Here is a 13,512-nt window from a genome sequence, read left to right as displayed (position 1 = left end):
CTCATTCCCAGTGGCTGTTGGGAAGGCAAAAAGTATAACAGGGTTCAAAGGAGGACTAGATAAGCTCACAGAGGACAGGTCCAACAGTGGCTATTAGTCAACGTGGTCAGGGATGCAACCCCAAGTTTGGGGTGAGCCTAAACCTCAGCCTGCCAGGCGAGAGTTTAGGACAGAGGTGGCTACCTTCAGCCTATTGTTCTGTGTACTCCCCTAGAAGCTCCAGAACTGGACACTGTCTGACAGGATACCGTGTTAGAGGGACCAATGGTCTGACCCAGTGTGGACACTTTCCTGTCCTTCCCCCTATCCCCCCCTCTTTATTTAAGTCTACTAATCCCTTCCTTCCTGGCTTTTATACGTGTAGGCTACTGCTCCCCTTTGGCTTGGGTACATGTGGCGTCTTCCTCCTCTGCTGGTTCCAGCTGGTGCTCTATTTGGGCAGACTCATTCTTACTTTCCTGCTTGGTCTGCTGTTGTGGCGTGCCTGATGCAGCTCCGCAGGTCTCTTAGAAAAGCATTACCTACACTGAATTCTCACCAGCTTGTTAGAAATCTGCTTTTATTGCTGCTTCAACTTAGTGCATCATTTTGCTCCAGCGCACACTATGTGTAAGTATAATTGAGGAGAGGAGGATGCCAATAGGCTCAGCGGGGGATTAAAAGTCAACAGAGAAGTATGGCAGCCACTGCCAATAAACACACATGGCGTGGTTAATTCCGAATGCCTGCTACAGGCCCTAGGTGGATCACTGCAGACCTCATTTATAGGCTAGATAGCCAATGGCTACTACTGCACTGGAAACCATAATAGCACTTTTACGAGGAAGAAATGGAGCTGACACAATTACTTCCTGTGGACATGCACGGAGTGGTTACTACAGAAAATAGTTCTAAACCTCAAAAGACACCCTTTCTCTGAGCTGGCTACGTCAGTTTCCAGCCCCGCCGCAGACGTCGTCCTCATGCTCTTGCGCACACGTCTTAGTCTCAACCCTTACCTTATAGAATACGTCAGGCACATACTGCTCACTGCTGGACTCCTTGGCGTAGCCGAGCTCTGGTGCATCCCGGCATGGCAGCAGGCACTCGTCCCGTACCAGGGCCATGCACTGATTAGAGACTTGGTAACCCTCAAAGTGGACCTGGTTGTCGGGACCACCTAGAATAGAAAATTACCTTTAATCCGCCACAGGGGAGCATTTACTTATTCTTGCAAGATTGCAATGGCTAGCATTATGGTCTGAGCAGCTGGGTTACACATCACATTGGCTTTAAATACCAAGGCATTTGTGCTCGTGGTTTGCTGTATTAGGAAGTGTTTGTACACAGGGATTCCCATGAAAGTCCTACACTTACTTTATCCTGCACACTGCTTCCACCTGTGTTTTCACACCTAAACTAGTGGTACCCATTCCTCGGGTGAAATCCTGGCTGGACTGAAATCAATGGAAGTTTTGCCATTTATTTAATTAGGCCAAGCTTTCAACCTCGGGGGCCGAGCATCGGATCCCTCTAGCCTCCCTCTTCAGCAGCAACACTTTCCAAAATTACAGTCAGGAAGGTAGTTCCTGCTATCCTCATTAAGGTCTACACAGCCAACTCCAGGCTACAGTAACTTAGGTCAATCACCTGGCAAACGTGACTGTGTACAAAGCCAGGGAATTTTGACCCACAAAACAGGAAGTCACAACACTCGCTTCGGGTGGCTTTGGCATGGATCACAAAATCAGTTCTTCAGTTTGGCTAGTTTAAGCCTCAGCAGGCTGTCCGCTATCAGAGAGAAAATGAGGCACACATAAACGTTAAGAGCGCGTTGCTATCTGTGAAGCTGGACGCTGTGAGAGAAAGTGAAATTAATCCATGCAGGGGACCTTTAAAAGGCAAAGTTGATGGTGCAAACGGCACATTTACATTTATACTGCGCACTAGGAACAAACCAGTTGTTTGTACAGAAATCTGACAGGCTGATTTAACAGAACAGAATGAAATTATCTGGCCCAGGTGATCAGAAGAGGAAACATTGGTTTCCTAGCCTCTGATTTCTAGCCTGTCTCACTCTGATCTTGGGCAAACACTCCCAGAAATTAAAAGTGGGCCAAGACACATGGAAGGCCTGAACAAAGCAAACCCCATTTCCCCAGTAAAACACCTTGTTTAAAAATGGATACGCACATTTATCTTGTAAGAAAAGATGAATGCGTTTAGCAGTCTGGAATGCGTGAGGCAGCTGTCTGATCACATAGACCTGTTACTGAAAAGGCCCCAGAAACATCTCTAAAGCCTGGGGCTCAGAGGAGGTAACATAATATTGCACGTTAATTCTTTACATGGGATGCTAGTTGGAATTCAGGCTTTTTTAGATTGCTTAAAATAGACCCCAGAACCTGGTTCAGGGAAACCTTAAATGAACACATCTGTGTCGTCTCAGAGAGCCGAGGGCAGATTGAACTTTGAAGGCTGTAATTTCCCCAGCTCATGCCAATGCCTCCATGAACTGGCCCCGTGTATCAGTATAATCTCCTGTACTCTTCAGAGGGTCCTGAAAAAGCTCCCTGCACGGGATGGCCAAAATTGATGCGACAGAAGCCTGCAGGCGCTTTAATTGAGATACTTGAGTGATTGGACAAAAACATTTTTCACTCACCTGGGAAGATCCGAATTTCACTTTGAAGGGTTTTTTTTCGTATCTGTTTTTCAGTGGCAGAAATATGAGGGAATTAAAGGTCCCCACTTTACAGTGAACCGTCACAAGTAACTTTCAAGACTCCCGAAGTTTTTGTGTTCTAGTACCACAGACTCCAACATTTCAGCTTACAAGGCCTGGACACACTGCCCTTCGGAGCTACACAATGGTGTTCCTCAAACTCTCTAGAATACATCGCCACAGCTGGATAGCAAGTGCATGGAAGTGCTGTTATTCTGGCTCTCTTCCATCTTCCTATGAAGCTCAGCTGAGCAGGCATTAACTAGCACAGCCCTAGCATACTGCTGCAGGACAGGGAGCAAAGAACTCCCGAGGTCAAGTCCTGGCTTGGCAGCCTACGGCCAGTCACCAGCATTCCCTGTAGGATGGGTACTTGGGCAGCCACCCAGGAGATTCAGGTGCCACTACAGCTGATTAGCAGAGCACCCACAGCTGGCAGTGTGTGTTTCTAGTGGCGGTGCACAAACACATGCCTCAGTGCACATAAAAATTTATTCCGCCCTTGGATGGAAAAAATTAGAAGGAACATTGCCAGGCATCCCCTCTGCGGCTCAGTTCTTTCTTCTTTAAAAGTGGCAAACACTCATTCCCTGCCTCGCTGGAGTGAGGCCACTGTTACTGAACACAAAGTGCTCTGAAGATATGGCATGATGCAAACACTACATATGAGCGTTCTTTTCACGAAAAGCAACTGAAAAAAGAAACAAGGCATCAGGGGCCTCCCAGAGGAAAACTTCATTCAACTGGTCGAACTCTCTTTGAGCAGTCACATCTTGAGTTCCACAAATCCACACCCCCTAAAGTGGGCTACACCAGGGGCTCTCTCTGAAGACTCAAGAGCAGGTTTGGAAGAGAAACTAACTTTGTAAAAAGAAGCAGGCAGGCACCCTTTGGCCATAGGATATTTGTTGCTGGTGCTTTATTTTCCTACTCCTGGCTGACAATTTTATGGTGAAGAAAGAACGTGTGTATGTCTGTGAATATACACTCCACTGACGCTAACTGCATGGAAGGGGTCGCAGGAAACAGGTGGAGAAAGAACAGTTAGAACATGGAATAAGGGAAATTTATTTTACTCAATGCACTTGAGAACCATCTAAGACTTGTTGCAAGGACTGGTGGGAGACAACTGAACACTTCTAGCGATCAGGACAGTCTGTAGCTTGACAGGGAAGCACTGCATGTTCCTTGGGGGTAACCACCAGAGAAAATCCCAGAAGAAATGAGGGGTTAAGAGAACTCTGTGTCAGTTTATACCTGTAGCCACAACAGTGACAAATTTGGATCCAAAGTGGCCATCTGGAGACAGGCGACATATGTTGGGATGCTGGTTCTGAAAGTTTCCAGCAGTGATGCACTCTTCTGCACTTAAAAAATAGGTATCCTAGGAAAAAATAAGAACAGAACTTGGCAAGATGATGGAGCTATGAGACATGCCCCACCTCCATTTCACTGGATTGCAGCTGCTCTGGCAAAAATCTGCTTCTTAGTAAAGCATTTGTGCAATCTGTGAAGGGAATGCTACAGAGAGAGGGGGTAAAGGACTGAACACAGGGGATTAGCAGTCTGGAAGCCCTGAGTTCTAATCCTGGCTGTGTCTCAGACAGCACAGTCCCGGGTAAGTCAGTGCCTCAGTTTCACCACCTGGGAGCTGGGGATAATATTGCTCTATGTCACAGGGAGGCAGGAAGGTTGCCATTTGAAGATAGAAAGTATTATGCAGACAATGCGCTGGAAGCACTTGAGGTTCAGACAGCAAAGCGGTCTGCATAAGGTGCAACGCTCAATCGCTCACCAAACTCATCACTTACGTCACCCTGCGCTCTACCCTCTGCTGAAGTCTCTCGTAATCCAGAGCTCGCTCTCAGGAGTGGGCGAATGAGACTGTGGCAGGCTCCCACCATTGTTCACTGATCACCCCCCTGCTCCTTCAAACGCGTTGGAAAACCCCCCGCAGCAGGAAACACGGCAACCGCAACGTACCCAGCCCACTCTACACTGCAATGGCTTGACTTCTGCCTTCAGTTGCAGTCCCTGGGGGCAGGACTCTGCTTGGCAGAGCCTGCATCTATGATGGTCAATAGACAAAGACAGCAATTACCGACGCACTCGCTTCTCACCTTGTTCCTGCTGTACCGAACAGTCCCCTTCCGGGTATCTTCAGAAACCAGATCCGTGAATATCCAGCCAACCTTTAAACAAATAAAACCCCCGCTTCTTTTAGAAGTGGGACGTCACTCCCTCCCACAAGATGATCCTCACCCCTCCCGATGAGGGCCTGCTGCATGGCACCGAAAGGCAAGGACTCGCCCGGCTGGGCTGCATTCCTCTGGACACAACTCACACGTGTGCAGTGCCAGCTAGCTTCCAAGGGACTTGCAGGTCTATGTCTTGCAGGGGAATATTTTCACAGAAAAGCCTGGAGGCTGCAGGCCTCTTAGCCTTCCCCCAAATCCCCCACACCAAAGAGCCATCTGATGCACAATATTTAGACTGCAGCAGCAGCAGCCCAACTGGAGACGACATCGTGTCTCAGTGAGCTGGTTTTCTGACACTTTCTGAGTTTCCCTCTCAGTTCTGCCGTGTTCCCCGCCCCAGCCTGCTCTGCACAGAGAACCACATATTCGTGTCTCTTCACTGTCAGCACCCGACAGCTACACTCTTTATTCAAGCCCTCCCTTGCAACTCACTTCTACAAGACGTAGCCATTCGGCTGAGAAGCCTGCTATGCACCCACCGGGAGGCAGGGCGACCATCCACCCTGTTTTTCCCAGGACAGTCCCTTAGTTAAGCTGTCTCTTCGACTTTTTTAAGAAAACGGGCAAATTGTCTCATGTTTTGCCAGGTTCCTGTGTCCTAGCACCTGGTGGCTTGGAGCTGCAGCTATCCCACTCCCAGCACCCCCTGGCAGCAGCCCGTGCTGCCGGTGAGCTCTGCCATGGGGTGGCTGCCTTTCCCTGGTACCCAACACCTACAGCAGACATCTCCTGCTGCCAGGGAGCCCCTCCAGGGGGAGCATGTTTCATTCCCCAGCGTCCTGTGCCTCAGGAAGGCACCTCCTGCAATGTGGAAGCTCCTTCACAGGGCAGCGGTCCTGTTCCCTGGCACATCGGCCTCTGCTGCCAGGAACCCCCATCCTCCACCCCCGCCCCCGCCCCACCACCAGGAGGCTGCAGCAGCCCCTGTTGCCAAAGCAGCTCCCGCATCTCTGGAGCCCGGTGTCTGGTGTTTGCCACAGAGCAATGTGGTAACCTACTGGGAGGCCAAGAGACAGACGAGGTATCCCGCCCAGATCTGCAGCCCACGCTCAGCACAGCAAACCCTCGGTTTAACGGACTAACTGGGGGAAGGGGTGTCCATTCGTGCTGCAAGTCCATTGTATCCGAATGGTTGTACTGTGTGATGGTGCACTGACCGCCCCAGCCCGTCTCTCACTCCTGTCCTCTGCCCCCACTTCCCTTCCCCTCTCCTGCCCCATTCTCCTCACACCTCCATCTCCCTCTCCCAGGTACCAGGAGAGGAACTGAATGCAATGCCCGCCTGGCTCCTTCCACCTCCTGCAGCTCTCAGCGCTGCAGCTCCCCCAGCTCCCAGCCCCGAGCCACCCACGCAAAGGCAGAGCCTGGCCGCCCCCAGCCTGCCAGCAGGCAGCAGCCTCCGACACCCCTGCTGCTGCTCAGCACCATTACCGGCAGTGGCAGCCAGAAGCTGACATGCTCCATGCACACAGGGCTGGGGGAGGAGAGCTCCTGCGCCCTGCCTCCACCCCACGGCTCCCCTGGCCTCAGTGGCCCCAGGTAGCCCCTTCAGCCCCAGCCCTGGCAGCAGCTCTGGTGAGACTCCAGCATTTACTCTGGGGGAGAAGTCGGGGGTGGGGGGGCTGGCAGACAGCGTTCGTTATATCGGGGTCCATTAAACTGAAGGTTTACTGTAACTCTGCATTGTTAACCTAGGTGATTTCACAGAACCCAAGTGAGAAGCAAAGATAAAACAGGACTCTAACACCGCCCACCAATTCCTTGCTTCAGACATGGGCAGTAAGAGACGGATTTCATCTTGGAGAGCAAGGGAGCTCCCCATAGAGGAGTGTGTGCCCCTGCCTACAAACAAGACCTCCAGCTTGAAAACATTCAACACCAGAAAGCTCAGTGCTAAGTGCTAGCTGCTGCACGGTGAGCAATACTGTCAGACTGGCTGGAAAATTAAATATCGATTTGAATGTCACCTGCATACAGAGGACGCTGACATCTGCATGTCTTGATTAACTCACTGACAGGTTGCAGCTACAAGAGAAATAAGGAACTCCACGCCTAAATCATACGCAGGCTAACTCTTGTACCGCAGAGCCCCCCAGGAACACCCGGAGACAGGCACTGAGCTCTGCTTGTGGGAATCCTGCCAGCAAGCCACAGAGTCGCTCAAAGAACGAACGAAAAAACTCAACCCTCAAGGATGCCAAATTAGCACCCGCCAGAGGGGCGAGGGAATGTGCTGATCCAAGGGGAGAGAGGCAGAAAGTTGGGCTTCTGATCCCTTTGATGCTGTTCAAGACGGAGGACGGCTGAGCTGAGCAGAACAGCTCTGTCACTCTGCTCAGTGTCTGCATAGAGAAACAGCCTCGCTTCACTTTCCTGCCTAGAAGCACAAAAGCTACTGGCTCCCTATAAACACGAGCTAGATTGAAAACGTGCTCAGCGTTAATTTTGCTTTGTCAAGTAAGGAGAATGGTGAGAGCGGACTTTCCTTTCATGGCTGTAGAGACCCAAGAACTAGGGATGTTGATGTTTAACCAGTTCACTGACAACCCTCTCCCCTAAATGGACGAGGTTTACTGCTTACAGTCAGCTGGCAGGGTTGCTCCAGCCACACAGGGGCCACTGCAGCTGGGGAGAGGGAAGAGCGGAGACACGCCAGCATGGCTAGAGTAGACCCTCCCGTCCACAGTGGACGTGTGGGAAGAGGAAGGCAGCTGGAGCTGGTCCAGCTGGGCTGCAGCACCCCTGCCTGTGGCACGCCAGGGACCTGAGCTGCTTTGGCCTAACTGGAACACCCTGCCCTGCAGTGTGCCTGGGGCTGCTCGGTCCAGACTGGAGCACTCCCCACCAATGGCGGTGCCGCAGGCTGGCGTGCCCCCCACCGTTTAATCGGTTAACCGGTTCAACTGAACATTTAACAGGTTAACTAACAAAACAGGACTTTACATCCCTCGCCAGAACGCCGCCTCTAACTTTGTCCCGCCCCCAGCAGAACGGATTTGTTTATGCGTACCCATGTGGAGGTGATGTGCGACAGACATCATGTGGTGAGAGTGGGGCAATGGGTTCTGAAGGTGGGAGGGGGTTCAGAGCAGGGTCAGAGGGTTAAGGCACAGGAGTGAGGGACCCAGGGTGGAGTTTGGGTGCAGGAGCTCAGGGCTGGCCCAGAGGCTTGGGATGCAAGGGCTCTGGAGTGGGGCTGTGGATGAGGAGGGTGCTCAGGACTGGGAGTGGGCCTCAAGGGGGGGCAGGGTGGGTCCCTGCTGGGGATGGCAAGGAGGGTCTTCTCTTTCCTGGCCGTGGCATTCGGTACTCGGGCTGTCAGGGCAGGAGTGACACCCTCCCCCCTGGCTGTCTCTGCCAGCTTCAGGGTTTGGGAAGAGACATCACCCCCTGCTGCAGCCCACAGTGCCTGAGTGAGGCTTCATGGGAAGCTGCGTGTCCCTAGGGGAACTCAGCCCTTCTCCCAGACATATTAGCCCAGAACATTTCCCTACCTTCCTCAGGCCAAGCTTTGCAGCAATCTCATCCACAACCTCAGCTTTCGGGTCTTCAAGGAGCTCCAGGCTGTTCTGGGTACCAATCTGTAAGCAAACAAGCACAACCTCATTCAAAACCCAGAGCAAATTAGGTACTATCCTTCTGGGCATTTCAAGAGAGACTCTCAAGTGGGTGAGACAGGGGCCTAGGAACACAGCTGCTGGGTTCCATTCCCAGCTCTCCTGCAGACTTGTTACAACCTTGGGAAAGGCGGTTTATACAGGAGTCCTGAAACTTAGCTGGCAAGCGTCAGGATTCATGAACCTGAGGAGCTCTGTACACACTCGCTGGCCCTATTACGATGCTCTCGGAGCACTGCTAGAGAAAGGTACAGACAAGAACATCTTTCTGAAGCTTTCGGAGGTGGCGGATCTATGCTCATGTTGTGCTTGTTTGGACGTAAGAGCAGCGCACTGGATGGAAGTTGGTGAATCCAAGAATTCGTGCAGCCCTTCCTCCCAGCTGTGGAGCACAAGACGCCGCCATTCGAGAGCGCTTTCAAAGGCAGGCGCTGTTGTTGTTAGGTTTTGGGCTGAGAAGCTCTGCCAGCCAGAAGAGCAGAGTCTTGTCTCCCCAGAGGAGTGGAGGAGGCTGCCTCGTTTCCATCTTAAGCACCACAGTGGAGCTGAAAAAGACACTTCCAACACCTGTGTGCCCCCTAGGTCATACCAGGGGCTTACAACGACACTGGGCCAACAAGCTGGGCTTGGCTACGGTGGCATTTAATAAAATCAGCAGAGCTGTAAAGGCCTAAAGGGGTGTACCTGCACCTACAGTAGGCCTGGCTCAGAGAGCTGAATGACACGACTGACTGTGACTTCACCCCCCGTGAATCCAATGGCAGTCAGGAGTTATGACGTTCCTACTCCATGCCTCCCTCACTAGGGCGTGTACATGGGCAGACCACGCCTTGCACACCCCTGCCTGCATAGTTTGAATTCACAATAGACGGGATGTGAAGAGTCACACCTGCGACACCTCTCCAATCCACCCTGGGGCATGAGCGCCTTTATAGCTCTCTCTATGTTGCAATACTGAAACACGCTGAAACAGACGAAGATGCCGAAGCTGGACGAGTCAGCTCCCCAGGCACTGTGGATTTCAGGGAGCTCTCTAACCACAACGCGAAGGGCGTTGCAGCTGGACAGAAATAGGAGGCCTGCTGCTTTGCAGGATTACCTGGTACGCCTTCTAGTCCTTAAAAAGGGAAATTAAATACTGGTCCAGCTTCACTGTTTTGGAACCCTCCCTGCAGATGCTACGCCACGTGAGGAGTTCTTGTGTATAATGCAGCCCAGGACAGGAGAGAAGCAAAGTGGAGGAGCTTTTTTGGTAATAGCTTTTATTGGGCCAGCGTCTCTTGGTGAGAGAGACCTGCTCTGCAGCTCCCCAGACCTCAAAAGCAGCTCTGGATAGCTCAAAAACGCTCTCTCTCACCAACAGGAGTTGTCCCAGCCAGTGATATTCTCTCCCCTGCTCTGTCTTGCTACAGCGCTACACACTGTCAGTTACATCATTCAACCTACAAGGCCTCACTCAGCTTTCTAGCATTTGATCCGGTTTGAGGTGATGCTGAAATCTATCCGATGCATTTGGATTTGCTGGACCTGGGTGTGGTCCAACCCAAGAGCTCCCAGGCAGTAACCAGCGCCACCTAGTGACTTTTACAAGGAACAAATCTGGAATCTTTATTTTCAAGTCTGTGGTGTATTCATGGTCCTACGCCCCGGGGCGGGGAACCTCTCGCCTGGGGACCAGATCCAGGCTCTGGCTTCATTTCATCTGCCCTGAAGAAAGTCTCTGCACTGCAGGCTGAAAACCCTGAGCCTTGGTCTAGTCCCTCTTCCCCTAGGCTGGAATTCAGAGCATTGCTGTGGCAGGTGGTGATCTGGGGTGCCCGGCATTCTGCTTCCAGGTGCACAGCGCAGCACCTACTGACCAGGAATTGCAGCCAGTTGGGGCTGTGGGGGTGGTGCCTGCAGGCAAGGGCAATGCACAACCGCATGGGTTGCAGGACGTGCCAGCTGTGTCCACTTCTGGGAGTAGCCATAGCACGGAGCCGGCCTTAGCCCTGCACCCCCTCCAATGTCCCCATCCCCTACCAGCTTCCTAACTCTCACCCAGACCCCACACTCCATCCCAGCCTCTTGCTCACAGTCCCCTCCTACACACCAAACCCCTTATCCCTAACCCCACCCCACAGCCTGCCCCCCATCTGGAGCCCTCACCTACTCCTACATCCCAATCCTCTGCCTCAGTCTGAAGCCGCCTCCTGAACCCTGAAATCCTTGTTTTTGGCCCAAACCTCCCCCTGCTGGACTGTTTGTGGCCTGTGACTGATCTCCACGAAACTGACGTTTACACTAATGCGCTGGATCAGTCTGCAATGACGTGTTGGCCTGCTCCTCTGCAGGCTTTACAGAGTTTGAACGACGGTCCACAGAAAACGCTCTGCAGGGCTAGGTAAAACCAAATGGTAATTGCTCTCTTCTAAACGCAGTCTACCAAGACAAGAGCAAAACCTGAGCTGTTCCACTCAGACCAGATCTGTCCACTCCTGCACAGCAACAGTATATTTCTATACAGCAGTCTTAGCTAAATAAGAAACGAAGCGACTTTGAGCCCAAATGTTGATTGTGTAGATGTTTGTATAAAATTTAAGGGCAACAGAAATATTTCCGTGAGCATATTTTGAAACATCTTTTTGTTTCAAAACAGTTTGAGACAAATATTTCCAGCTGAATTCTTTGCAACCAAAACAACCCCCGAGAGAACCTGAAAGCGACTCCCATTCTAAGGAAGTCACTAAAATCATAAACAGTGAAAAGCAAATACGAGTGGCAATTTCAGCGTTAATAATCTAAGACAAGACTATTACCACAGATAATTAGTCACAATAGGTAATTTTAATCTGGACCGTTTAGACCTACTTTTGGATCTACTGCAGGGAATACTGCAAGTGATTTTCTGCAAACAAAGTGTTCCCCAATCACCATCTTTAAGAAATAAAACAGCGACATTCTTGTGTTGAGTTATTTTTTTTACCTGGGGAGGTTCATAGATGGCAGCTACCTCAGCCCTGATGCCCAGAGGGATGTCCTTGTGCTCTGTGTATCGGCCGTACAAGTACCCAAAATGCTGGTTCCCTGTCTTTCTCCAGAAGTCTAGGAAGCGATCTGCAATCGTGTGGTTCTCAAACATTATGTTGTCAACATGTCGGTATTTCTGTCAGAGAGGACGCAAGAAAGCTTTAGAACAACTGTCTGACGCCAGACAGATGGAATCAACTAGTCTGCTGACTTGCAGTCCGGTCACCTCTCCCCAGACCTGCCTCAGGTGTACCCCAAACAACAAAGGAAAAAGAGTCCGAATCCTGCTGGAGCAAGGCAATGGAGCGAGAAGCTGGCTTGCTCCCGTCCTGCTTCTTCCTGTGACCTCTCTACCCCTCCCTGCTCCCAACACGCACGCATGCCCCAACAAGCAGAATGCAAGGAAAAGCACTCAGCATAGCCAGCACCTAAAATCAGTGCTCGCTTCATTCTAGGGCCATAACCCCACAATCCTCTCTGACCACCAAGCACTGTGGAATTCTGCTGGGTGGTTTTTTGGGTCCCACGTGGACGGACTGTTGAGATGCCCCATCCCAGCTCACCTCAGCATCCAAGTCCTCTGCACTCTGGGGAAACAGCTGAACACGCAGCTTTTCAGAGTTCTTCGTGAAGAAGCTAACGACACTGACAGCCATTGCCCAAGCGATTGCTAACCAGCAAAGGCTCCCAAGCTCTAAGCTGGCTACGTGCATTGAGGTTTTCTCCCGTTCAAAACCAAAAAGGTAAATGACGGCTTCTCTGCGTAGAAGAGCACAAGGAGCGCGGCACAGCCAATGCTAAGACTCACCTGTCTGTTGAGAGTGATTGCACTCGGCTGGCACTTGGTGCAAATGCCCTCTGGCCAAGGAGGATGGCCCTCGCACCCCGACTTAATCTTGCAGCTGATGTTCTCCAGTGCAACAAACTTCCCCCTGAGCAAGATGGGAAGAAAGGGGACTTTTCTTTAGCACACTCAAATACCTTTTGCCTCCTAGAAAGCATCTGGCAAGCCAAGCACCCTGCATGTTACAGGGCACAGGACACAGCATGTTGATCATTTGCTCCATTATCTGATGCTGCAACTTGTCCAAAGTCACTTTGCAAATTTAGTGGTGGAGTTACCAACGTAAGCCAGAAGTCCCGGCCCTTCTGCTCTAATAACTGGACAGCTTTCCAGTAAGCGCATGGCTCCAGAAAGAGTGTTTGAAATGCAGATAAAAGACATTTGGACACAGTTTAAACAACATATATAGTGCCTGGCAAGGAAGGTGTTACACTGCAAAGCTAAAATCAGTTTTTCTTTACGTGCATAACATTTTTTGCAAGCTGAAGTTTTCTTAAAATGAAAGATTCTGTCCCTGAGTTTCATTCAGCGAGATAACAGCCCCCCGCCCCTGCCCTTCTCTCCCATCCACAGTATCAGGGAAGGTTCCACTTGTTTCTTCTTTAAAGGAGAGGCACGCTAGAATACTGCATTCTAAGCCCTTGGCTCCTGGGAAAGGGGCATTGTCCTTCACAGATTGCTGCTGATCATGAGAGAGTTTGCGGCCCTGCCTTGCAGCCACAGGTTTGCACCTGCCAGCCACTGACTACTTGAGTGAGGCAATACATATTACGTCCAGCACCTCCTCCACCTAAGGTGTTCATCCTGGCCTCATAAGGACATTATCTAATTATCAATTAGTAATGAGTTTATCCTTACAACCCCTCACAAGGAAGGGAAGTGCTGTCACCCGCATTTGTAGATAAAGAACTGACGCAAAGAGCTTTTCTCAAGGTCACACAAGCAGTCTGTGCCAGAGGGGAACCGGGCCCCCAGGGAATCTGAGATCTCACTGTCTACAAATCTTAACAGTTAACGGAAAAGCAAAAGCAGACTGTGGTTTGAAGCTCTCCTGAGCCACCACAGCTTAGTCCATCCACC

The 13,512-nt window shown here is 51.1% G+C and overlaps 1 protein-coding gene across 1 annotated transcript in view; it reads right to left on the bottom strand.

The window, feature by feature from the left end:
* Positions 1–13,512, bottom strand: part of NPLOC4 (NPL4 homolog, ubiquitin recognition factor) — a 45,943-nt gene that overhangs the window by 19,731 nt on the left and 12,700 nt on the right. Inside the window, exons 7-12 of the mRNA XM_075014250.1 lie at positions 12,397–12,520; positions 11,545–11,724; positions 8,457–8,543; positions 4,825–4,896; positions 3,962–4,088; positions 999–1,159 (exon numbers count right to left, since the gene is read on the bottom strand). Of these exons, the coding sequence (XP_074870351.1) occupies positions 999–1,159; positions 3,962–4,088; positions 4,825–4,896; positions 8,457–8,543; positions 11,545–11,724; positions 12,397–12,520 (751 nt within the window). The remainder of the gene's footprint in view (positions 1–998; positions 1,160–3,961; positions 4,089–4,824; positions 4,897–8,456; positions 8,544–11,544; positions 11,725–12,396; positions 12,521–13,512) is intronic.

This window comes from Carettochelys insculpta, chromosome 20 (genome assembly GCF_033958435.1).
Source record: "Carettochelys insculpta isolate YL-2023 chromosome 20, ASM3395843v1, whole genome shotgun sequence".
NCBI classification, from domain to species: domain Eukaryota; kingdom Metazoa; phylum Chordata; order Testudines; family Carettochelyidae; genus Carettochelys; species Carettochelys insculpta.
The sequence above is the reverse complement of the archived record's forward strand: the minus strand, read 5'-3'. Positions and strand labels throughout refer to the sequence as shown.